This window comes from Nerophis ophidion, linkage group LG05 (genome assembly GCF_033978795.1).
Source record: "Nerophis ophidion isolate RoL-2023_Sa linkage group LG05, RoL_Noph_v1.0, whole genome shotgun sequence".
Classification (NCBI taxonomy): Eukaryota; Metazoa; Chordata; class Actinopteri; order Syngnathiformes; family Syngnathidae; genus Nerophis; species Nerophis ophidion.
The window spans coordinates 45,119,624-45,147,416 of NC_084615.1; the positions used below are offsets into that span (position 1 = coordinate 45,119,624).

The following is a 27,793-nucleotide window of genomic DNA, read 5'->3' on the forward strand; positions in this document are numbered from 1 at the left end:
ATGATTAGCTTTGATGTACATTCCCGCAGACAAATTGAAGCTTTAGTTGTGTGTTGTCTTTCATTATTTTTTTTATTTTTTTATTCATTTATTTCAGGCAAGGACATTAAAAAAAAAGTACAAAGTTGACAATACATAACAATATAAATTAATATAATGCAAAAGGACCAGCACGGTGAAACAGGGGTTAGTACATCTGCCTCACAATACGAAGGTCCTGAGCAGTCTTGGGTTCAGTTCCAGGCTCGGGCTCTTTCGGTGTGGAGTTTGCATGTTCTCCCCGTGACTGCATGGGTTCCCTCCGGGTACTCCGGCTTCCTCCCACCTCCAAAGACATGCACCTGGGGATAGGTTGATTGGCAACAATAAATAGGCCCTAGTGTATGAATGTGAGTGTGAATGTTGTCTATCTGTGTTGGCCCTGCGACTTGTCCAGGGTGTACACCGCCTTCTGCCCGAGTGCAGGTGAGATAAGCTCCAGCGACCCCCCGCAACCCCAAAAGGGACAAGCGGTAGAAAAAAAAAGGGATGGATAATGCAAAAGGTAATGTACAGTATGTAAGCATGATTGTCCAGTTTTGCCTGAAGGGGATAACTTATTTAATCCCACCCCCCGTTTCTCCATTCAGTAAATAATACATTGAGTTTCGCTGGTACTTTGTTTAAGGATTATAATACAAATGTTGTATCATAGTGGCATTATCACAGGTAACAATATTACAGTGTATCAATAATTTGTATCAACAATGTAGGAAGAATGAACATACCAACAATGGTAATAGACAAAGTACCTACAATGGTAATAGACAACATAGCAACAATGGTAAGGAAACATTGAGCACATGTTTACACTTTGAGACAGAGTACAACAGCAGGACCAATTAAATAAATAAATAAATAATAAATGGGTTGTACTTGTATAGCGCTTTTCTTTTTAAAGACCCTCATCTCTATATTTGAACCAGACCCGATGTTTGTATAATAGTTTAAATGTATTAAGTTTGGCATTGCTTGTATTGTAAGTCTAGTTTGTTCTATAGTTTCTTGTTGATGTACTTGTACATCCTTCTTAGTCAGCCATGAGTGAGACTGGTGGATACCAATCACATGTATTAACTGTACTTTTTTTAATCTGTAAAAAAATGTTATGTTCATATTGGTGAGCGTTATTGACAGTGTCAATCAGCACCTTATTTAAACTAGTTCTTTATTATTACGTTGTTTATTTGAAACAGAGTCATTAGTACACAATAACTAAACAAAAGCAAAAACTACTATTTAGTACTTATTTAAATAATTTTGTTTTTTCCCCCAAGGTCCTCCTGTATCCAGGGAATAATTCAGAGTTTGTAAACATTAACAAAAGATTTCTGATGTAACGCGCTTCCATGTACATTTTCTTACTTTACGAAGTATATATTTCTTGTGTAATGTTAAGGTGGCTAACTTAGCGATTAGCATGCCTGTTCCTGGTATGCGCCTACTGTTTGTTTAGCCTCGACCTACAGTCCTTCAGTGATAATCTTACTTAAGACACTAAGAACTGTAGCTTAATTGCCACACCTTTTGTAAAGTTACCTGCAAGCCCCCGTCAGCCAAGAGACCAAAAATGAGTAGTATCAGCCAGAGGGGATGGCCAATCATACATTTTCTTTTGCGAAAACTAGCCCCACCGCGACAACAAAGGGAATAAATGATAAATTATAAATAAATAAATGAGTTGTACTTGTATAGCGCTTTTCTACCTTCAAGGTACTCAAAGTGCTTTGACACTACTTCCACATTTACCCATTCACACACACATTCACACACTGATGGAGGGAGCTGCCATGCAAGGCACTAACCAGCACCCATCAGGAGCAAGGGTAAAGTGTCTTGTTCAGGACACAACGGACGTGACGAGGTTGGTACAAGGTGGGGATTGAACCATGGACCCTCGGGTTGCGCACGGCCACTTTTTCACTGCGCCACGCCGCTAAGCAGTGGAAATGGATGGATGGATGGATGGATGGATGGATGGATGGATGGATGGATGGATGGATGGATGGATGGATGGATGGATGGATGGATGGATGGATGGATGGATGGATGGATGGATGGATGGATGGATGGATGGATGGATGGATGGATGGATGGATGGATGGATGGATGGATGGATGGATGGATGGATGGATGGATGGATGATGGATGGATGGATGGATGGATGATGATGTGGATTTGTGGCCGGCTCTTGAAAAGATATACAGAGAAACCAATAATTGCCCTTTTTACTGTAGTAACAGTAATGATGCCGCACCCCTGACAAACGCACCTGTAGGACATTCAAGTGGATGTTTATTTAGATTATTTTATCCTGCATCTGATTGGACAGCATATTCTAAAAGCTGCTTTTTGTAGCATCATCAATTACAGCATGCCGGCACTGAGCGGGTGTACGTGTGAATGACAGGACCTGCATGTAAGTGAGTCACTGAGACAGTTGGCGGAATGAAAATTGCATTGACACGTCCGCTTCTCACCACTTCGTCACACACACACACATACACACACACACATACACGCTTGGTTTTGTCTCATCAGTGGCAGATATTATCCAGGAGCTGCTGAATGGTGAGCTGGTCCGTCTTGACACCTGTGCGACTTTTCATATCCAGAAAGAGGCCCATGTCATCTCGTGGCGGGTCAGCGATGCTGCGACTCCACAGGGTCTGACTGATGCCCAGCAGCTCCCGCACGCACGTGGAGATGGCCTGCAGAGGTGCACAGCAGGGGGCGGGGAGAAAGTGCTTTGATGGAGCTTACTACATCTTAACTTTTGTTCAGTGTGCCACTTCGGAGATAAGAAATGGCTGTAGAAGAAGACGAAGTGTGCGTATGCCTGCCTCCACCTTGATATATCCACACCCAACTAATTTAGTTGTCATATCAGAGAACGATAAGGCGCATAGGGGGAAAAAGACATAAACAGAATGTATACGATGCTCCTCTTTGCTGTGTTATTTCTGGATACCATACTCTCTTCGGTTTAAGGACAACTTATGCATGAGGAATATAATTGATATGGCACCAGCGGCACACTTTGATTTGGCACCAGTGCATACTGCCCACTCAATAGCAGATTCATCCAGCAAAATGTAGCCTTAGATGCTGGACACATCATTAGGTACACCTGCACACTCCATTGATGTCTGAACTGTGCCAAGATCACTGCCTTTTAACAAAGATGCAAATGTTACACAATGTTACCACATACTCTCAAATAGTGACCTCAGCTCGAGTGGTTATCACACCTTGGCTAGATATCCGCTTTTAATTATTAATATTTAAATGATACCATAGATAGAAATCCCAACTTGATGTTCCTCACAGACATGACAATGAGGAAATAATAAAAATTGTGAATTAATTTAAATCCGAGACCTGAACTGAATGAAATTGAAAACGACGAAAAAAGTTGTTGAAGAGATTTCCGAACTTTTGTCATGTATCAGTAACCTATCTTCACAAACAGGCAATTCCCCAAATAAAATGAAAATAGCAAAACATTTAACGATTCATAAGACGTGTGACAAACGTCAGTTAACAAACTATTGAATCGTTTCCTTACTTCAACAATTTTCTGAAATTATTCAAAAAATGCTTGACAACAGACTGTAAAAGACCATGAATAAAAGTGGAACACTGACCCACAGCCAATAGGATACAGAGCCAACATTTCAACATGTATCCATCCATTTTCTACTGCTTCTTCCTCTTGGGATTGTGGGGGGTGCTAGAGCCTATCTCAGCTGCACACGGGCGGAATGCGGGATACACCCTGGACAAGCCGCCAACACAGATAGACAAGACAAAATTCACACTCACATTCAAACACTAGGACCAATTTAGTGTTGCCAATCAACCTATCCCCAGGTGCATGTCTTTGGAGGTGGGAGGAAGCCGGAGTTAAAGTTTTGCCCCTGTAATTACTTGGTATTGAATTGATACCCAAATTTGAGGTATCACTCAAAATGAATATGAAGTATCTAAACTAAAGAAGACCAAGTGTTTATTACATTTGAACAAAAGTTAAAGTACCAATGATTGTCACACACATACGAGACATGGCAAAATTTTTCTCTGCATTTGACCCAGTACCCTTGATCATCCCCTGGGAGGTGAGGGGAGCAGTGAGCAGCAGCGGTGCCGTGCCCGGGAATCATTTTTGGTGATTTAACCTCCAATTCCAAACCTTTTTCCGGAGGGAACTTACGCAGTCATCAATGGCATTAATCAAAGGATAATAAGGGATTGCCAATGCAATAGATAGTAAGCATTGTGCAGCTGCAGTGTTTATGGATTTAACAAAAGCATTTCACACAATTAATTATAATATCCTAATTAACAAATTAGAACGGTATGGCATCGTGAGGGCAGGTCTTGAACAGGATAACAGTCGTTGTGGCTTGTACAGCCCTTTGAGACACTCGTGATTTAGGCCTATATAAAAAAAACTTTGATTGATTGATTGATAAGGAGCTACCCAACCAACAGGGAGCAATGAAGCTAAGCAAACACACGTCTACAGAGCGGATCATATCTTGTGTAATACCCCAGGGATCAACACAGGTACCAAAATTGTTCACTCTTTTAATAAATCACATTTGTAAAGTTCAAAATTATTTATAATTAGTATTATCTGTACATTATGTCTGTGTTTTTTTTTTCAGGAGGTAACACACAGAAGCTGATATAAGTAATAACATAAAGAAACAAACAACTTAAAAAAATGGTTTGACAAAATTTCCTCAAAACTAAATTCATGATATTCTGTAACAGTACAAGGGAAAGTCAAACATAAATACAAATAGACAAACTACATTGAAAGAGTAAAATTTATTGAATTTTTGTGTGTAATAATAGATGATAAAATAAACTGGAAACCTCACACTAAAAATATACAACATAAGGTGGCAGAAATACTTCGATAATTAATTAAGTTAAATATGTTCTGGACCAAAAATCAATTGACATTCTATCCTGCAATAGCTAGGAGGCGAGCAGGTTATTGTTATTGTATTTGAGTTATTGGGTAGAAATTCCCTAATCGTGTTAAAAAAAAGAGAGATCGGTTAGAATGATATATAACGTTAGACATCGTGAACACACAAACCTTTTATCTATCGAATCAAAAATACTGACATTTATTAATGCATAATTTTAGCTGTTCACACTTGTGAACAGCTAAAATTATGCACAAATCAAACTATAACCTGCTACCCGAGAATGTACAACAATTTTCAACGAAAGAGAAATATAACCTGAAGGGAAAATGTAACTAAAAAATGTATATGCACGTACAACACCTAAAGCCTGTAGTATATCAGTATATGGAATTAAATTATGGAATGGATTAAGCAATAAGTCAAAGTACTAGTATGATTCATTTTAAGAAACTGTTAAAACTTAGTGTCTACAAAGTACAAAGAAGATTACCCATAAGCATCTTGAACCTTATTGAAAAATGTGACAATCTCATTCATCTCATTATGTGAATCACAACATACTTAACTGTTTATTCATGAGAAGCTTGTTTATTATTTATGTAATCATTTCCTCACTTAATTATTTATTTACCTATCTACTGTTTGTGTTACAGATTGAGAACATGTAATGATCAAACAAATGTATTAGAAATTGCTATTAAACAGCAAAGAGGAAGGATTAATAAAGATGTGCTATTTCCTACTCCTTTTTGGAAATGTTTTCATGACAAACTGTAAATAAGTTATGCACATTGTAACTGTATGTATGTCCGAAATGAACTAATACCACAAGGATAAGACAAGTGGTGCCACTGGTAGTACTTACAAAGATAATATTTTTCAGTTTTGATACAGAATCTCCTCAAATAGTCACCTCAGCTCTACCACATCTCAAATAGATAACCACTTTTCAATCCTCAGAACACAAGTGGCACCATTGCACGTTTCCAAGTTACCAAGCCCTCGTTCACACTAAGCTGGATAAGGTTATCCAGTTTAGTGTAAATCCCACCTCACATTATCCGTGTCCAAACACAACAATGCCACCGTTTAAGACCCCCGCCGGTGGAAAGGCAACCTAGTACGCATGCATGAAAAAAATATATTAAAGAATCCACCTGAGCGTCCATCTGCTCCAAGATAGATGATAGATAATAGATTAATTTACTTCACTGTGAAGTTGTTATTTAAAAGAGCTATATTGTAAATAGTTTGCTGTGCATTTTACACTTGTTTGCAAGTTTTTAAATTAAAACGTATCTCCTTTGAACAATATCCAGTATTGTGGTATTTTAATTAACTAGAATCTAGTGTGCTGTGGGGCCCTATAATAGTGAATCACACCTGAGACCATCCATCCATCCATTTTCTACCACTTATTCCCATTTTGGGGTCGTGGGGGGCGCTGGCGCCTATCTCAGCTACAATCGGGTGGAAGGCGGGGTACACCCTGGACAAGTCGCCATCTCATCGCAGGGCCAACACAGATAGACAGACAAAATTCACACTCACATTCACACACTAGGGTCAATTTAGTGTTGTCAATCAACCTATCCCCAGGTGCATGTCTTTGGAAGTGGGAGGAAGCCGGAGTAACCGGAGGGAACCCAGGCATTCATGGGGAGAACATGCAAACTCCACACAGAAAGATCCCGAGCCTGGGACTGAACCCAAGACTGCTCAGGACCCTCGTATTGTGAGGCAGACGCTCTAACCCCTCTCCCACCGTGAAGCCCCACACCTGGGACATCATAAGTTAATCAAATCTTTAATCGACATGAGAAAGTAGACAATGCGATAAATAACATTTTATAACAATTAATCTAATCTAGGGATATATATATATACATACATACGTATATATATATACATACATACATATATACACACATATATATATATATATATATATATATATATATATATACATATATACACATATATATATATATATATATATATATATACACATATATATATATATATATATATATATATATATATATATATATATATATATATATATATATATATATATATATATATATATATATATATATATATATATATAAACATTGTTGTGGGTTGACTCCGTCGTTGGGGTAATTTTTCGTGAGATATGGCATCAGGGGATAAGCTTATCTTCCAGCAGTTGTTTGGGACACGAGGGAATGGTTCCATCCTTAAGCTGCGCACTGATGGTGGAGTTAGCAAAAATGTTGGCATCATGCCTGGCCATTTCACTGTCACATCCATAAATCAATATTTGTACCAGCCAGTGGGCTGTATCACATCCACGGGAGGAAGGGACAAAGTTTTTCAGTAAATAAAATCAAAGCTGACTTTGAAAGTTCTCTTGCCGTCTGAGAAGTGTTGTATCCGAAATAGCTGCAATCGCGCCTTTCCTTCACTCAAGGTATTAATGTGTGATTTACACAAGCGTCTGTACATGTAGAAGAAGGAGAAACACGGTCATGTCTGGATGATCTGCCTCCATCTTTTTAGCTCCGATTGTTATGAAGCTAGCTGTAGCGCATTCTTTCTGGTGTCACTTCTTCTCCGAACTCAGCTTGAAAACGATCAATGAGTCCATACAAAGCTAAGTGCCGGAAATTCATGGCTTACTTAACCGTGTAAAAATTTGTCCGGGGGGAGGGGGAACTTAAACGATGGTTTAGTGTGGCTGAAATGGGGCTTTGGTTAAATAATTATTTGTTTAAGGGGTTTAACGACATGGTGTAGACATGGCCTAAGATAGCACTCAGTTGTTATGAAAGCAATGTCAAAGGTTGTAATGTGCTCCCTAAAATAGTGACTTTGGTTCTCTTTGACGCCGCACCTTGGGACCTCAGCAACTTTATTTGTAGAAAAATCACAAAGTATTGCATTTGCACAAAAAAGGCATGTCACTTTGCTGAAGTTGAATACACGGCCACTATATGAGGTAACATGTTAATAATCTGGTTCTATAGTTAGCAGTTGTGTACAACCTCTGGTGACCTTATTTCTCTCCGTTGGCAAATTTTGCGATGCGGTCAAACATAGTGTTATGCATAGTCGTAAGCCAACTGTGCGCCTGTGTGTGTGTGTGTGTGTGTGTGTGTGTGTGTGTGTGTGTGTGTGTGTGTGTGTACTGTCAACTGTACATTTAAATGAAGACAATTGCTGTAGAAGCAGATAGTCACATTGGGTAATTTGTTACACAGCCTCTTTGAAACTTTCATCTTATATTTGCCATATATATTTAGAAAGGGGCCCTGCAATGAGGTTGCGACATGTCCAGGGTCTACCCCGCCTTCCGCCCAACTGTAGCTGAGATAGGCACCAGCGCCCCCCATGACCCCAAAGGAAATAAGTAGTAGAAAATGGATGGATGGATATTTAGAAAGGGAAATCAAACTGAGCGTCCTTGTGTTGTTTTTTTCCCCAATACCTGCATGTCTTTAAAATCTGTGATTCCAATTCTTGGCATGTGGACACAATCCACAAAAATCAGCTTCCTGCCGGTGATGCAGTTGTCGGTAAAACACGGCTGCCACAAAAATACATTATTAGTATCATGCAGTATTGCTTCTGTTTAAAACCTTGACCTACTTTATACCGTGGAAATCCTTTGGACTCAATCCATTCTGCAACTTCCTCGCTAGTCCAGTGCAGGAAGTCCAGGTTTGGTGTATCCATGTTGCCATGGAAACTGGCACTTGGCCACTCACTGTTCTCCCGGGCTTCCTTCACTTACAAAAATGAGAGTTTTAGTTGGAAAAATTGGTTTTCAAGATTCCTCACAGGACTCGTTTAATGTTGCTGTATGGCCTCGGAACATTTTTAACGCGTCCATCCAGACTTGTCCAGGGTGTACACCACCTTCCGCCCGAATACAGCTGAAATAGGCTGCAGCACCCCCGTCAACCCAAAAGGGACAAGCGGTAGAACATGGATGGATGGACATTGTGAACGTTTTTTTTTTTGAATGTTATAAACCTTTATTTATAATATGCAACATTTACATACAATCAATAAAAAATAATAATCAAAACGAGTACAAAAATAGTACAAAAACAGTACAAAACAGCGCCAGGGGGGTTGAAAACTCAATAAAGTAAGTAAAATAGAATGCAAAATATCTACATGTAACAAAATGTAAAGCCATAGCCTCCCACAAGTTCTGTAAATAATCCCAAATTAAGACACGGCAATCATGGTTTTCACAGTTTTTTGGTTGTTAAAGGTAGAACAAGTTTTAAAGTAGAGTTCTAATTCTTTTTTAAAGGCACATAAAACAGGTCGGGTATTGAGAAAGTTACATTTATGAATATACAATTTAGCCAAGATTATAATGAGGTTGCAAAGGTAAAATATCTTTAAAGAAATGTTTTTCATACAGTGTTAATCCAAATAACACATATTTAAAACAAAGCAAAAATTTGTCACGAATATTGTTACATCACGAAAGGTTTAAACCGCATACCCGTTTACATGGCGTCTGTGAAAACAACCAATCAGTTTCTTGAATCTTAGGGCGTCTGCTGCATACCGCTCTCTGATTGGCTTTCACGTTATGTGCCTGCATTCAATGTAGCGCTAGGTTCACCCGACTAACAAACCATGTGGAGCTGACTTCGCCGCTCCCGCTTGCGCACGATAAGGTTTATAGATCGAATGTGATCCTCATGCCCCGCCCATTCGTCGCTTGTCGTTTTCAACCAGCGGAAGTTCGGAAAGGTTTCCACCATACGGTCTCTGGTGGGTCGGTTGAAGGGCCTTTGGGGGTAAATTAAGATATCTGATTTTGCACAATGGCAGCAATGCTCCGGTCCGTCCTGAACAAGAAGGTAAAGTAACCATTGAAGTGTTTAACATGCGCAGAAAGCTATCGACCGACGTGGCTATCTTAAGCACGGACTGGTCGTAATTCGCTAATATTTGTTGAAGTCGCTTACATCCTGGTTCGCTGGCATTGCACAGTCTTCAACTGGTGAGTCCGCCATGTAAATTAAAAGTTGTGTTTGATTCCTTGCAGAGTCCGCTTCAGCTGGGCCGTATGTGTTACTCCTCTGCGGTAAGAGTTCTCGCTGTGCAGCTTTTATAACATCCGACACGTGAACGTCACACTGGACGTCAACATGACGCTTCAATAATGCACGTTTCACAAGAAAACATGAAAAATAGTGTGGACCTTTCCTTCATGCAGTGTACTTGAACGACGCAATGTACTTTTTTTTTTTTAGCTACGTGCAACTTGTAAATGCTTTGGAGGAGAACTGAACTTTTTGGGAATTTTGGCTGCCATTTACAATCCTTGTGTATGACAAGCACACATGTTGTCCTTATTTTAATGCATGTTAACTAGTAAATTAATATGATCACAAGTCTGCCGACAATGGAGTCTATTGAAGTCGTTCTATTCTGCCTATAAAGCATTTAAAAAACATTCAAACACCTCCATAAAGGTTTTTTATACACGCTGGAAGTATACGGGCACTTTTCTACCTTTAAGGTACTCAAAATGCTTTGACACTCTTTCCACATTCACCCATTCACACACTAATGGCGGGAGCTGCCATGCAAAGGTGCTAACAAAGACCCATCAGGAGCGAGGGTGATGTGTCTTGCTCAAGGACACAACGGACGTGACTAGGATGGTAGAAGCTGGGGATTAAACCAGGAACCCTCAGTTTGCTGGTACGGCCACTAACCGGCGTGGCGCGGTTCTGATAGAGAGTGATGAAAAAGCCATCAATCTGTCAATCCTTTCCGTGTCGGTAAGCTTCCCCATGTTGGGTTTGTTAAATTGTGTATACCGTATTTCCTTGAATTGCCGCCGAGGCGCTAATGAATTTAAAACCTCTTCTCACCCCTGGGCTTACCAAAGGCACGCGGTAAAAGTAAGCATGCGCTAATTATTTTAAAACCTCTTCTCACTCCAGCACTTACCAAAGGTATGCAGTAGAAATTTGAGTGTGATGTAATCTTGGACCTTTAATCCTACTGAATAGCTCTTAATCTTCTTCCCTTTATGCGATTTCAAATTACAGGGATATGGAATCAGCCTCCTCCATTTTCAAAATGATGACAGGGGAAGTGTCACTCGTGATGCCACAAGTTAGACCAGGCGGTAATACTAAGCATGTGCTAATATTTTTTGGATTCAAGTTTGACCCGGCAGTAATTCAAGGCAGGCGCATACTATATGCCCTGTGGCAATTCAAGGAAATACGGTATATGTAATGTAGTAGCAGGAACATTCATAACATTTAATATTTATCTATTTTGATAATTTTAAGCAACCTCTTTGCATTAATTTCAAAAACGCGTCACGTTTGCTTTTTCCTTCAACATCACTGATTGCTCTTTAATGCAGACTTCATGAGAGCCAACAGACATAATAACTGCACAATGTCTGCTGTCACTAGGGTACTAACTGTTCGGATGTTGATATATTCCCGTTGATATATTTCTGTTTAGAAGAAAAAGGGGGTGAAACCAAAGATCTTTTCTTGTCTTTCTTGCCATTCCCGGGACTAAATTGGATGGCAGACTTGACCACATTATCGGCTTATGTCCTCATCCTTCTACTATCCAGATGAGAGACATTATTTATGATGTAGAATAAACTTTTATTAGCTCCGAGGCAAGAAAGCAGCTCACCAGCTCATGATGTTAATATAACAGCAACAAGTTAGTTAGCTCTCTGTGATCACTGCGCCACTATAAATAGTTTGTCTGCGTTAGCGCTAATATTACCTATCACCATCTGCTGAAGTTTCTGGACGACCGCTTTACCATCAGAGCCACTTAAATAACCATACATGGTCACATGTACACCTATCAACAATTTAGTCCTAATTTATTGTAACATGCATGTTTTTGGGGTGAAAGGTGGAATATTCTCACATGCTGATATTGGGAAGAACATGAAATCCCCACACAGAGTAATTCAGGGACTTGAACCTAGATCTCCATACTATGTGGCTGACATAGTCACCACTCAACCACTGTGCGCCCCCCTGAACTGCAAACTGCTACACATGGTGATTGTAGACAAAAACATCACATTTTAACTGTAAACTCTTATACTGAGTTATCGCCCCCAAATTGTCAGTATCCACTGCAACCTACAACCAGAATAATAAACATTGTGAAACTGTGTATTATCTTTGTAAATATTTTTATATTATTAGATTCTGTACATTATAACCTGTGAATGTATTTGTGTTACACTGCAGCCTACCACCAAGCTCTTCATCGATGGCAAGTTTGTGGAGTCTAACACCTCCGAATGGCTCGACATTCATAACCCTGTGAGTATTTATAGACGCTCTGTGCCCTCTCTGATAACAACGGCACTAGCTGTGGTGTGCCCTAAAAATTAATATTTGAGAGCGTTTGCGCAAGAAAAACGATCAAAAAAGGCATCTGAGGGCATCCGAGTTCCATTTTGGCTGTATTTCAAGCTGTGATGTCTCCAGCAAGGTTATAATAGCTCGTAAAGTCGGCCGAATGCAAACAGACATGTTTACAACATTGTAAAAGGACAAAAAAGCTTTATGCCATCATTGATAATGCAGTAGAGTACATGTTGTTATTTGAAGTAATGACTGCCCTTTGCCTGCGCGTCTGTCTGGTCTGTCTTTGCCCGTCAGGCCACTAATGAGGTGGTGGGCCGAGTTCCCAAAGCCACAGAGACCGAGATGCTGGCAGCTGTGGATTCTTCCTCCAAAGCTTTCCGGTCCTGGTCCGAGACCTCCATCCTGAGCCGGCAGCAGATCTTCCTGCGCTACCAGCAGCTAATCAAGGACAACATTGTAAGACTTATTCTACGTCACTTTACAGCTGAGCAGTGTATTATTTTATCCTGTACCCTCGTCTTGTGTACCCTTTACTTTTTTTTTTTTTAGAAAGAGTTAGCTAAGATGATCACACTGGAGCAAGGCAAGACACTCGCAGATGCCGAGGGCGATGTATTCAGAGGACTACGTAAGTAGAACTCTTAAATGCTACAATAAGAATAAGATAGAAACACATGCAAAACATTCTATTTCAATCCCTCAATCTCTCTAGTGCATGCTAAAGCAATAGGAGGCAAGATAACTTCTAAGCATAAGGTAATTTACTCCTGAATAAAAAACGGTCAGCAAAAAGGAAGATTAATATTGAAGTAGTTAAACCTAATTGCTGCTAAATAAACAATTAATACAAATCCACAGAACAGGTGGCATTGTAACCCCTAACTATTAAAATGCTTTAGCCATTCAAACACTAGAAGAAAGTAAAGTGGGTATAAAGGTGCTAATCCTGGAAACAAATTTACGTTGAACATAAAGTTGACAAAAGAACATAATTACTAAGATAAATGATGAAACTGACTGCTTTTAGGAAATGCTCTGATTGTGATACAATTTAGACACATTTTATCCTGGCAGTAGTGCAGTGTTTTGATGTGGTCAATTGGCTGAATGAAATGCATGGGAAAATACAACCGAGTGAACCGAGTGCCTCCTCTGAAATGACTTCTTAACATTTTTTAAAATCCCCCTGCAGTTATACTTTTCTTCACTTCCTCGTGAAAATCCTGCCGCGTTTATCATTTTCCTGGATTGATGCGTTTCCAGTAAAGACGAGCAAACAGCACAGTGGAGGCTTCCAGCGTTGTTCCAGGGAGGTTTTTATGTGCGTCTTTTGGATTGATCGCTGCTGGCCAGCAGCTAGTTAATGGGCCGCGATAAAAACACAATTTCACCCTCACTCTGTTTTCTGATGACAGGAACAGAAAGTCTGCCAATGACACCAAATGTATTGTGTACTTGTCCGCTCTAGCACAGCGAGCTTGTCTGGTGTGACTCTGCAACTTTTAGTCAAATGTACATACAGTAAGTAAAGCTATTGGGGACATTTGAGGCACCTCCAATAGGTTGTTGTGTTCATAAGAGTAGAATACATGTAAATACAGACATCATCAAAGACAAAGGGCCTATGACCTTTGGACAATTTGCTTGTTGTAGTTTTGTTTTATGGTAGCGTTTTTTTTTCAATCAATCTTGCTATAATTTTACATACATGCGATTGTAAGTTACTTAAAAAATGTGTACCCAATTTGTGTCTCAAAGCTGCAGCTTGAAGTTTGGAAAGCACGTTAAACTGTGTGAGAAATCTTAAAGTACCAGCATAGGGGAAAAACAAGTTGCCTCTATATTGAAGCTATTACCATATACTGTATATTTGAATTATGACACCTATTGAATTCCAAAGTTTGCGAATACATAGACATGATCATAATAGTATCAATCCCTTGGAGATTCTCGAGCCATTTAGAGAGATAATGAGGAAGTCAGACGTGTCATCGCGTGACGTAGAAGTAGGAATCACATATCCCTTCCCTACCAAAAACAATGCAATTCGTACTGACTTTTTGAGAGCCAACAACTTTTACTTTGGGCAAAATTATGATCCAAAAACCTATATTGTTGATTCTGAGTGTAAGGAGGATGAGCTACAAGTTTTAAAAGCGCTGCTAAACAATTCAGGCTTCAGTGGAACGCTTCAGCAAAATGTAGCAGTATTGCTAAGTGCTAAACTACAAACATAATAAAATGATATCTTGCTGTACATTGTCTTCTCTTACTTCGATGACGACTTATAAGATGTCCATATCTTCCCGTGTAGATGAACAATTAATCATGATACACACAAAGGGTTAACAAGGAAGTCTCCCTGCAGACACTGTCTTAGGTTGTGTGTGTTTGTCTCCATCTCCGGATTTACATTGAATGTCACAGATAAACAACTTCTAGATTCAAGGCAAAATCCTCCCATTATCCAGATGAGATGCATGATTTATATTCTAGAATAACTTTTAACGGGCCGAGACGCGATGAGGCGGGAGCAGCAGGACGTCGCTGCTAGCTCACAGAAAAGCAACAGAGGGCCACTTAGCTGTCTGTTAGCACTTATAATAACAACATCGTTAGTATTTGGTTAATATTCAGGTCACGATATGTATAGAGTATTGTTGGCGGGTTAGATGGTTACTTAAAAGGTTTCGTGGGCAAAATAGAGAGCACCCAGTGACTCCATTGTTAGTGAACAATTTATGTATTAATTTATTTATGACTTAGAATCATTAAAAAAAAAAAACATATGCGTCCATGTCTTATATAGGGATTGTGAATGATAGACAGCACATGTCTGTCTAATGTTTGCGTATTTCAAGTTTAACTGATCTAATACTATAGTCAGAGTGCAGAAGCGTTCCCAATGTGACGTCAATCTCCGGAAATAGCCAAAGGTATTCCGAGCAGAATATTCAAAACGGGTGACTGAATTTGTGGCATTTTGTGATATTTAAACAGTGTTTTTACATACTTTGTGGGTTGTAAATATGATTGAATATGGTTTAATAGATACAATGAAACACAATTAAGCATATAGAGTCAACTTGTTTTTCCACTCTACTGGTAATTTAAGTCCATGTTTGTTGAGAAAAGCCAAATTTCCACTCATGATAGTTTCCAGAAGTGTCTAATAAAACCAGCCTCTTTGCAAAACTGAATCTAGAGAGCTTTGAATATTCACAAAATATAGTGTAGCATTAAGTCGCTAAGTTGGCAACACTGATTCTTTGTGCTATGTTCGTATTCTCTGGCATACGTACAATGAATAGAATCGAATAGAATAGAATGGACTTTATTGTCATTATATTTGCATGTAATGAGATTAAGGACTCCAATTTAAGGTGCGGTTGTGGTGCACAATGGTGACTGTACATACTGGTGGCTGATATATTTTTATCCTTTCTGGTAGCCTAATAAGCTAAAGAAAATAGTATCACTGCTCTCGTTATGATGCAGCAGAGTTGAACGCAATAATAAACCACAATGCACATAATTTTGAATAAACACCTGAGGAATGAGAATTATTGTCTTTGTAAAGGCAGATTTTGTCATTTGTTGAAGCAAATCGTTGACCTGCAATTTTTATAAATTTTTTTTCAATCCAAAATGAGAAGAGTCTTCAATTTAGCCTGTATTGCCGTGCAGAGTTCCAATTAAGGTAGCAGAGTGTGTTAAATGCTTTTAGCACCAGTGTTCCTACCGTGAAGCACTTTAGCTACAATTACGCGCCTCCCCTTCCGTCACTTGCTTACTCTGATGGTGGCAGCAGCGACACGCTAATCTTGTTGAGGAATTAAGAGCCGCTGCGCCTCTTTCATATAATGGCGCATTCATCCGGGTTATTATTACCAGACGCCATGCCAAAGTGTTGCTTTGTGCAGCTCACAGCACCAAAATAACAGTTATCAGCAGCAAAACATGTGCAGGTGTGCTGCCAGCTAAAGGATTTACCGACCAGCCGTCAAGTTCCGTTTGCCGTTTGCTCAGCTGAAATCAACAGCCAGCATGTTAACTGCTGCAGCGAGAGAACACAATGCATTATTATGTAAATATCCTATACTATCTGCATAATTAGTTGGCTAGTTGTATTTTAAAGGATCAATATTTTTAAGCAAAAAAAAAAAAAATCAGCATTTGGTATTTTTAAGGAGAGTATTCTTGGACACAAATATGCAACAATTGTGTATGGAAACATCAACATTTTCCCATCTCACTTGTTTATTTTCATCAGTTTTTTTGAAATGCTTGACTTTCTGAGTGGTGTTTTTGGCAAATTCTGCCTGTGGAGAAAATAAGCTGCCTAATAACTGTGTACAGCTGCACACTTTGAAGTTTAGGTTGTCCGTCCCTCCCTACACACATCAGTACTTGTGCTTACATCCAATTTACATTTATGCACCGTTTAAACATTCTAAAACTAATTAAATACAGGTCAATATATGCCAGCCTTACAGATTTGAGAATAGTGATTTAAAATCTCCAAAAGTTGTGTTGTCCCGATTTTTTTGGAGCCTTTCGTATTGGCCCAGAACTGGCTTGATCAAGTAAAATGATTACGAGAAAAATGATAGGTAAAAAACCCGAATAGTTTACTTATTAACAGTCTGGAATTGACTTATGCTGTGTTTGAATTGAAGTGAAGTGGATATTGTGTTATGGCGACATCGAGTAGCCACAGTAATTAGTTAAATTAAACTCATGACACAGTAAGTTGAATGATTCGGACAGGTTTGTTACGAGATACTTTTCTAATACGTTTCTTCCTTGGAGACTTTGTATCTGTAATTAATATGGCTTTCAAATGATTAGTTTGTTTAATAACATTTTGGAATTTGGATTAGTCATAATTAATCACAGGTGATTACCGTACTTTTTTCCATAAATCAAACAAAATCCCCAGGCCAAAAATGGCTCTCTGGCCACACTTAAGAGACCCCTGAATAAAAATTGTACACATACTATAAAAATGTTCTGTGTCATTGATAACATATTTCTTTAACTACTGTGCAATGTACTCCCCTGTGTGTTTAAGCCTTACTTAAAATCATTTTTTCTCATTGAGTTTGTCACTCCCTGCAGAGGTGGTAGAGCACACCTGCGGCATTACATCGCTCATGCTGGGTGAGACCCTGCCATCCATCACCAAGGACATGGACACCTACACTTACCGGCTGCCCATCGGTGTCTGTGCCGGCATTGCCCCCTTTAACTTCCCGGCCATGATTCCGCTGTGGATGTTCCCTATTGGCATGGTGTGCGGCAACACCTACCTAATGAAGCCCTCGGAGCGTGTGCCCGGATGCACCATGCTTCTGGCCAAAATGCTGCAGGACGCCGGGGCGCCTGATGGCACGCTCAACATAATTCACGGGCAGCATGCAGGTGAATCCATTCCTAAATCTTGTAACTAACATGTCCATATACAATGAAAAATGTCTATAACTTGTCTATATTTTGATAAAGCTGTGAACTTCATCTGTGACCACCCTGCTATCAAAGCCATCAGCTTTGTGGGCTCCAACCAGGCAGGGGAGTACATCTACAACAGGGGTTCCAAGAATGGCAAAAGGGTTCAGTCCAATATGGTAATACACTACCCCAGCATTAGAGATGAGAATCTTTGGGAACCTCACGATACGATTACGATTCAGGGACTACGATGCTATTATAAATCGATTATTTATACATTTATAATTATTACATTGTATATTTTTATTTTATGGTATATTGTTAATACATTGTATATTATTACCATATTTCGTATTCTAAATGTATTAGATTTAATTATTAATCATGTCTACAAGATTTAGCCGGCTACTGACGCTGTATGCAGTAATGCATCATTTACGGTTTTTAGATTAGTGTACACAACATAACATATGCATATGAAAGATTAGATACATGAGAGCTGCAGTAGCCTGCCCGAGTGAGGGAAAAAAAAAAGACCCTAATTGGCGAACAAGCATCTTTATTTCATTTGTGAATGTTCACTTTGGCAACAGTCGTCATAAACTTGTGGCCCAAAGATGTGTCGTCAATCTGCTTCACTGCTTGGCTAACATACGTGTTGCCCCACTTTGTGGATATTATCACCTTTCCTGATTTGATTCATTAATGTACTTGGTAATTTAGTCTTCCAAGCTGATTACTCTCTGCTGTAACGCGATTACTCTTAGTCTTCTGTTGAAGTGCACAAATCATAAATTTTTTTCATGTTGCACTAATTCACATTCAAGCTAGCTTTGCGCCATGGCGAGCATAGCATGTCCAATTCACCATGTTGGGTTTTTTGCGGTGACTTTTTTTGCACTCTATTTGTGCAACTGAGTCTTTATAGATAATAAATGGTATTTATTTATTCATTTTGCAATGGATACTAGATAACTAAATAATTATTTTATATTGAAATAAAATCAATTTCAGACAAGATATAATACAAAAATGTTAAATTAAATTTTTATATGTAGAGTATACATCGTTAATGCATTTGTTCATAATCAATTTCATTCTTGATAATATACAGTATAGCAGTGGTTTTCAACCTTTTTTCAGTGATGTACCCCCTGTGAACATTTTTTTTAATTCAAGTACCCCTTAATCAGAGCAGAGTTGAAAAAAAGAGATAAAGAAGTGAGATACAGCACTATGTCATCAGTTTGTGATTTATTAAATTGTATAACAGTGCAAAATCTTGCTCATTTGTAGTGGTCTTTCTTGAACTATTTGGAAAAAAAGATGTACAAATAACTAAAAACTTGTTGAAAAATCAACAAGTGATTTAATTAAAAAGATTTCTACACATAAAAGTAATCAACTCAAATTGCCTTCTTTGGGGATTGTAACAGAGATCCATCTGGATTCATGAACTTAATTCTAAACATTTCTTCTCAAAAAATAAATCTTTAACATCAATATTTATGGAACATGTCCACAAAAAAATCTAGCTGTCAACACTGAATATTGCATTGTTGCATTTCTTTTCACAGTTTATGAACTTACATTCATATTTTGTTGAAGTATTATTCAATAAATATATTTATAAAGTATTTTTTAATTGATTCTATTTTTAGAATATTTAAAAAAAATCTCATGTACCGCCAGGGGTATGCGTAAACTCATTTGAGAACCACAGCAATATAGTATTCATTGTTGTAAACAATAATTTTTGTTTGCATTGATTATACTTCTTAATATAAAAGTTTAATATTGGAACTGGTAAAGACTTTGATTACTTTTTCTTAAATTTTTTATCTTTTAGTTCTTTATATTTACAGTTTTTGTGGTCGTAATGTTTTTAAATTTATATAACAGCTGAAAAGCTTTTTTCTGAGCTTGACTGTCACGTGATCAATGATTCTGCACTGCAGGGTGCCAAGAACCACGGTGTGGTAATGCCCGACGCCAACAGGGAAAACACCATCAACCAATTGGTAGGTGCTGCTTTCGGAGCAGCTGGACAGCGCTGCATGGCGCTCTCCACCGCCATCTTTGTGGGCGAGTCTCGTGAATGGCTGCCGGAGCTGGTGGACCGCTCCAAATCTCTGCGTGTCAATGCAGGTAATTTCTGTCAAATACTCCATGAGAGCTGGAATGGTGGCGTGTTAAACAAACAACAATGTGCCACGGTGTTAAGGCGATCAGCCCGGCGCTGATGTGGGCCCCCTGATCTCCCCTGAGGCCAAGAACCGGGTGGAGTCTCTGATCCAGAGCGGCGTTGAAGAGGGGGCCAAACTGCTGCTGGATGGGAGAAACGTCAATGTTAAAGGATACGAAAACGGCAACTTTGTGGGGCCCACCATCTTGGGCGGTGTGACGGTAAGCTGAGAGTCAAAATGGTTGCTTGTATAGTCTTAACAACTGATTGGCTTTATTTTGTTATGGCATTTTTGTATTTTAACAGTAAATTCAGTGGAAGCCACTTAAGTTAGTCCTGTTAACGGCGACAACCATTCAGTGCACAAACCAATGTAGTTGTTGTACAGGTGGCAGTACAGGTGGCAGTAATAGTAGTATGTCAACATGCATTACAATGTTGTTATGCTACTCATCGCTTAGCAATGTAAAGCCGAAGCAACGACATTACAACTGTCGAGTTACCTAGCATTAAAACATTGATTTTCTGTTCACTGCAAGGTGAACTTCAAAATAAAAGTATTGTGGTCTTAACCCGGATTTTACGACAGCAACACACAAAACATTTTTTTTTTAATTACTTACCTACTTTTTAATTATTGTATGCTTGTAGAATGACTTTATTGTCATTGACATGCAATGGAATGTATCTGTTGGATACAAAAATAATAAGGGCTGTCAAATGACTAGAATATTTAATCGCAATTAATGAGAGGTTGTTGTGAGTTAACTCAAAATTTATCGCAATTTATTCCAAACTTTCATCATTATTAAGTGTGCCCAAAACACATAATTTGAAAGTTTTTATTACCATAAATGGACAATTAGTTTGCTTTAATGAAATGTTTTTAATCATTGTACTTTTTTAAACAGCTTAACACAAAATAGACAAAAATAAGCTTCATAACACTTTTAATGACAGTAAAAAAACAAAAAACTACCTGCTGCGCATTGGTGCCTTGCCAGAGTTTTGTATTTTGTAGAAATACAGAGTTTGTATTCCTGCTGTAGAAGCACTCGCATTTTGAGGAGCTACACCAGGTTTAGATACCAGTTTCACACACTAATAACAGAAATTGTGGATTGTATGACAAGGGTTTGATTGTTAAACCTTTTCGGCAATCTAATCTGTGATATTTCTTCCTGAATGAATGCTTCTGATATCTTGTACAGTACATGTACAAGTTAATGATATTCATGTCACTGCATGACAATGTTTTAGCCTTCTCTATTTATTAATAAAAATGTAATATGCTGCCTGCTAAACATTCTGTAATTGCGTACTGATCAATGAGAACAGGTTGTAAAAGAATATATACTTAATTTCAATCAGCCAGAAAACATTTTACAATGATCACAGAGTACATAACTGAACATGTTTGACAAAGGGTAATTTTAATGTAAGACTATTTTTCATTTTGTCATTTTAGTTAAACCGGATTTGACGCGTAGCGCTATTGTTGTGAAGCCGAATGATTGGTATGACTATGGACTTCTTGTCTACCGTCTTTCGTTTCTGCTGAGCTTTTATTCTATTTTACTAAAGCAGTATAGTGTATCCACCTCTCTGCAAGGGGCAAAGCAGGTTTCGCTTCAATGATGTCGACTCAAAGCGATCGAAAGTAGAATGAATAGTCTTGTCTTGTCGGAAGAACCATTTGCCATTACTTTGAACATGAGATTTCCATAATGTACCCTTTTCTTTGTGCATTTTTGCTGGCTATTTTCGGGCTTGTGGCTCAACAATAACTGAACATCATTATTTCCCACACTATGGAATGGACCGAGGGTCTAAACAGGGGTCGACAACCCGCGGCTCTGGAGCCGCATGCGGCTCTTAAGCGCCGCCCAAGTTGCTCTCTGGAGCTTTTTCAAAAATATATGAAAAATGGAAATCATGAGATGATGAGGGGGAAAAAACAAATGTTTTGTTTTAATTTGGTTTATGAAGGAGGACAAACATGACACAAACCTCCCTAATTGTTATAAAGCACAGTTTCTATATTAAACATGCTTCACTGATTTGAGTATTTGGCGAGCGCTGTTTTGTCTTACTAATTTTGGCGGTACTGGAACTCACCCTAGTTTGTTTACATGTATAACTTTCTCTGACTTTATAAGATGTGATTTATGCCACTTCTTTTTCTGTCTCATTTTGTCCACCAAACTTATAACGTTGTGCATGAATGCACAAAGGGGAGTTTTGTTGATGTTATTGACTTATGTGGAGTGCTAATCAGATATATTGTGTCACTGCATGACTGCAAGCTAATCGATGTTAACATGCTATGTAGGCAAGCTATATGGTCATATCATTATGCCTCATTTGTAGGTATATTTGAGCTCATTTAGTTTCCTTTAAGTCATTTTAATTAAATTTATATCTTATGACACACTATGTAATATGGCTTTTAATTTTTTCCGGCTCCAGACAGATTTATTTTTGTATTTTTTGTCTAATATTGCTCTTTCAACATTTTTGGTCTAAAAGGAGTCAGAACTTTGACAGCCCTAAAAATAACCAGCTTGAAATCTACATGTGGGAGTGGTCAATGTGTTGTCATCATATAATTTGCATAATTGTTGATGATATATATATATATATATATATATATATATATATATATATATATATATATATATATATATATATATGTATATGTAGAGAGAGAGAGATACATTTTTATATATATAGATTTATATAATGCTAAAAAATAATTTACATACATTTAAAAATAAGTCTGTGTTATTAATTAGTTTTTACCTCGTCCTATCCGCGAGGTTCCAGACACTCGGGTGCGTCTTGCTTACGGTTAATCAAAGTTTTTCTCCGGCTGCATTTTCTGTGCATCACTAGTCAATAGTGCTTAAATATTATAGGCTATATATCCATTCATACAATATATGACTTAAATTCTTTTCCACCTAAAATGTACACATTTTTAAGGTGCGGCGGCTTCAATTTAGCCATGGCACCGCACCACGATCAGATATATACTGTGCGTATATATAGGGAAAGCAATGTCAACTGCCGTAGGTTAAAAAAATCCTTTAATGCCCATGCTGATTATGTCTCTGGCCAAAGTCTCAAGTAAATGTGCACGCAATGGCTCCTCTTAATTTTGGCTGTGTCGACAACCGCTTATGTCATCATGAGACTGCCAGTTTGAGGAGTGGCAACATAAACAGGTACCACTGTTGTAGCAATCGTTAGCAGTGCTACAATCATGAACACTTCCATTTTGGGGGTAAGTGACAAACTTCCATTGTTACTTATGTTGTATTTGTTGCAGGTAGGTCATTTCCTCACAAAAAATAAGTCAACAGAACTTTGACTGCCTCATAAAAGAACAGTTAAGAAGGTTGAACACCTGTTAGGCTTCCTTTATTTGTCTGGAGGAAGCCAGCTGGCTGAGAAAAAATGTTTTTCTTAAAGTCACAAGTGTGAACTTGTGAGGAGCTTGTGGATAATTCTGCCAAGTCTACTTCATGGCTCAGTTCTGTTTTTCACATCATGTCCTCTCATTTTTTCTTGTTCCAGACGGACATGACTTGCTACAAGGAGGAGATTTTTGGGCCGGTGCTGGTGGTTTTGGAGACCGACAGCCTAGACGAGGCCATATCGTTGATCAATAACAACCCGTACGGAAACGGCACTGCCATCTTCACCACCAACGGTGCAACGGCCCGCCGATACACACATGAGGTAGACGTGGGACAGGTAAGACTATGGAAGCAGATTTTTCTTCTCTTGTTATTTCTTACCCATCTGCTATAGGTTGTATTCACTCACGTGACTTTTGAACGACAGTCAATGAAGTGGTGGGCCACCAAACAAACATGGCTACTGTGCAACAAACAGTGTGCAAACTAGCTGAGTACGCAAAGGGCCTCACTCTGACAACTAAAAGCAGATACGAGCCAAACATGAAAACTATCCAATGGAATCTACCCCTATACATTATCAAAAAAGATTTTTGGAGTGATATTAAGGATTACACGTCGGGTTCCCAGACATATCCAACCATATGGTGCTCCACACATCATTTTACATGACAAAACAGATGAAAACATACAAAAGCATAGAGGTCCACAACTTCTATGTGTGACTGGGTCAAGGAAATTGCTATCAAGACTCTCGGATGAATCTGGAATCGTTTTTGCTCGGGTCAAGTTGCATTTCAAGATTTAACTTCGCATCTAGAGCGAAGTTTAATGCCTTGTTGTTGCACGTGCCGTTTGCGAGTACGCGTTTTTCCTATCTTTATCAAAATATAACTATAGATCTCAACGTTGTGTGTGCTGAAAAGCTTTATTTATAATGTCTGCTTTTGATAAAAGCTTAACTCTTTTAGGGTTTACTGGCATTGTTTTTTATTTATTTATTTATTTAGTCTCGCTGAGTTATGGTGTTATATTTGTGTCTTAATGTTTAGGCCACAAAGTCAGACATTGAGGACAGAAAAATGTTTTGCAAGCACAGACATATTTTGAAAATATATACTCAAGCAAAAAATAAAAATGTTTGAGCGAATATAAAAGTATTTTGTGCACAATTAAAGTGTTTACTTGTTATCTATTATCCATATTAACACTCAATAATTACTGCTGTTAGCAATCAGATGGGTGTACTCTCTCGTGCCCCCACTATTTTCCCCTCTCAACCTTAGCCATCTGCTAGGGGTACGTGTATTTGTATTGCACCGTTTCGGTACGGGGGTTTCAGTTTGGTTCGGAGATGTACCGAACGAGTTCCACACGGAAATATTAAGTAGCGCACCGCACGTTGTGTAAACAATGCACACCGAGGCACTATGAATTGATTTGGGGTGTTACCATTTAGTGGTCAGTTGTACGGAATATGTACTGTTCTGTGGAATCTACTAATAAAAGTTTCAATCAATCAAAAAAAAAAACAACACACGGCATACTAGCAGCGACCGGGCTAGGATAGACTGACCATATCTCTTTACACCGGATATGTCCTCTTTTGCGGGGCTGTCCAGGTGAAGTTTCTTAAATGCCTCAAATGTCCGGCATTTTAAGTTAGGATTGCGTGTATTTTCAATGTACGTACAGGGTTAAGAAGGGGTTAAAAAGAAAACAAAAAATTGCGCGCGCAGCAGCATTCGTGAGGGAGGGGCAGAGACAGAGAGGGCGAGAGAGTTATGATAAACGCGCATGCGTCGCCAGGCTCTGCTTTTTATCAATAGATTTATCAGATTTTATTTTTTATTATCTATAGCAGGGGTGTCAAAAGTGTGCACCGGAGGCCATTTACGGCCCACAGCCAATGTTTTGAAGGCCCACGGCATATTCTAAAAATACTATTAAAATAAACAAAAACATAAACAAAAGTGAAATAAAAAAGCTTAAAGGCTAAATGTAATTTAGAAAAAGTTGCAACGTTGACCAGTAAAATGAAGCTGTTTTTTTTTCTTTCAAACTGTCATTGCTCAAAACATAATACTGAATCAAAATCAATCCATCCATCCATCATCTTCCGCTTATCCGAGGTTCGGGTGACGGGGGCAGCAGCCTAAGCAGGGAAGCCCAGACTTCCCTATCTCCAGCCACTTCGTCTAGCTCTTCCCGGGGGATCCCGAGGCGTTCCCAGGCCAGCCGGGAGACATAGTCTTTCCAACGTGTCCTGGGTCTTCCCCGTGGCCTCCTACCAGCTGGACGTGCCCTAAACACATCCCTAGGGAGGCGTTCGGGTGGCATCCTGACCAGATGCCCGAACCACCTCATCTGGCTCCTCTCGATGTGGAGGAGCAGCGGCTTTACTTTGAGCTCCTCCCGGATGGCAGAGCTTCTCACCCTATCTCTAAGGGAGAGCCCCGCCACCCGGCGGAGGAAACTCATTTCGGCCGCTTGTACCCGTGATCTTATCCTTTCGGTCATGACCCAAAGCTCATGACCACACAGCGATCTCATTTGAGACCAAGCATTCAGATAAAGCGTACATTTGTCCAGTTCTGATTGTTGCGGTTTTGACACACTTATAACAGTGTGTCTAAAGTTGCACGAGCGCATGGCAGAAATCTGAGTGAGCGTGGACAACAGCTAAATGTGCAGAGGGCTGAGGTTGAGGGAGCGCAAAGCTAATGGAAAACATGCAAACAGTTTTATTGTGCACATCATACATTTGTATTCGCTCAAACATTTTTATTTTTTCTTGTCAAAAGATAATGTCTGCGCTTATAAAACATTTTTCTGTCCTCAAAATCTGACTTTGTGACTTCTAAGTTACCCATACCAAGTTGGTGCTTTAGGAAACACTCGCAATAAAAATATGTTTTAAGAACTCCGAAACAAGATACAATGCAAATGTGAAATACTAAACATTAAAAATATCAAACAAACCTTTAACGAAGTGATCACTGAAACCTGTACTGAAACCTTGTATGCTCCCCTGGTCTGGGGTGCATACCACTTTTCTTGTCTTTTGTAAAACTATTGCACTCTTTCTCCCTTCTTGATTACCTCTCGAAGAACTCTGAAGAGACTTTTATCCTTTTCGTGATTTGAACGGTCCAACAGCCTAAAACATCGCAAGCATAGGGCATTTTTCATCGAGAAAGGCAAAATTCCCTTTGGGACACTATGACAACAGACGCTCGCTGGCCCGCCACGTCAAGCCTCGCTCAGTTAAAATGAGCCAGATGTGACATCAGGTGAATACAAACTATTATTGAATGTTAAATTCATTAATTAAACAGAAATTAATGCATAATTATTATGAATAAATTAATACATGTATTATATAAATGTTGTTTTGACAAATATCTGCCTGTACAGATTGGAGTGAACGTCCCCATCCCTGTGCCCTTGCCCATGTTTTCTTTTACGGGTTCCCGAGGCTCCTTCAGAGGAGACACCAATTTCTATGGCAAGCAGGTCAGAAAGTTTTTTTCCAAAAAATGGCGATAAACAAGCCTTTAGCTTTTAAGAGGCGGGCTGACAGGGTTGTCATTTTAATGTGTAGGGCATCCAGTTCTACACTCAGATCAAGACCGTGACCTCACAGTGGAAGGCTGAGGATGCTACCCTGACGAGCCCTGCCGTCACCATGCCAACCATGGGACGCTAAACTTCAAACTTTACCATCAATGACTTCATCACATGCCTCAAAATATGAAACGTTTAAGAAGGATGGAGAACGTTTTTTAAACTAAGGGGTTTATTGTTTGCTGAATATTAGTCTCCTCCTCCTAAGGACAAATTGACCCGCTGTTGTCTATCCTCAGTGATGTTTTGTGCTCCTCATGTCCTCGCAGAGACCGTAGGTTTAATCCTTGTCATGATCGCTTTGCTCTTGCGTTCCCTCAAGCCTGCAGGGGGCAATCAAAAGGTCGGTGGGGGATTAACCTCTGAACAGTCACAAAAAACGTCTTCCACAACTCTATATCAGAGCTACATTTTACATGCAGAATTCTACGGAGGTGAACACTAAAATAGTGTTTTACTTCATTTATCCTGTAAGGCCCACATGTTCTGCCGTGTCAGATTGGCCTTCCACTTTGTATTTGATTTGTTGGATATGACCGTAAAGAGCAGTAAAATGCAGTGGTTTACTTGTTAACTTGTCAAACTTGTTGGAAATGGCAATTTTGATATCATCAGCCAAGGTTTTTGGTGATACAATAAAACATATACTTGAATATTGAACAGACTCGCAATATACTTTATAATGTTGAATATTGCTGATCTAGTCATCCTCGTCCGGACCTGAGGACGACTTGT

The 27,793-nt window shown here is 39.0% G+C and overlaps 2 protein-coding genes across 4 annotated transcripts; one reads left to right on the forward strand and one right to left on the reverse strand.

Moving 5' to 3' along the window:
- Window positions 1–47: 47 nt before the first annotated feature.
- On the reverse strand, window positions 48–10,115 carry LOC133553170 (sterile alpha motif domain-containing protein 15-like). 3 transcript variants are annotated; one of them, XM_061901072.1, is made up of 5 exons: window positions 9,965–10,115; window positions 8,619–8,753; window positions 8,458–8,556; window positions 2,559–2,750; window positions 48–341 (listed from the first exon to the last, which is right to left on the reverse strand). In XM_061901072.1, exons 1-4 carry the CDS (start codon window positions 10,010–10,012, stop codon window positions 2,577–2,579), a joined length of 456 nt encoding a protein of 151 aa, XP_061757056.1. In that variant the 5' UTR covers window positions 10,013–10,115; the 3' UTR covers window positions 48–341; window positions 2,559–2,576. The 3 variants fall into 3 exon arrangements, with proteins under 3 accessions (XP_061757056.1, XP_061757055.1, XP_061757058.1); XM_061901071.1 differs by lacking the exon at window positions 48–341 and having other exon boundaries at window positions 2,317–2,750; XM_061901074.1 differs by lacking the exon at window positions 48–341 and having other exon boundaries at window positions 2,317–2,750; window positions 8,619–8,758.
- On the forward strand, window positions 9,647–27,718 carry LOC133553166 (methylmalonate-semialdehyde/malonate-semialdehyde dehydrogenase [acylating], mitochondrial-like). The gene is made up of 12 exons (XM_061901062.1): window positions 9,647–9,856; window positions 10,045–10,083; window positions 12,251–12,325; window positions 12,668–12,829; window positions 12,923–13,001; window positions 17,495–17,797; window positions 17,879–18,000; window positions 19,783–19,972; window positions 20,049–20,230; window positions 23,589–23,768; window positions 26,849–26,947; window positions 27,036–27,718. The coding sequence occupies exons 1-12, from the start codon at window positions 9,821–9,823 to the stop codon at window positions 27,138–27,140; spliced, it is 1,572 nt and encodes a 523-aa protein (XP_061757046.1). The 5' UTR covers window positions 9,647–9,820; the 3' UTR covers window positions 27,141–27,718.
- Window positions 27,719–27,793: the final 75 nt, after the last annotated feature.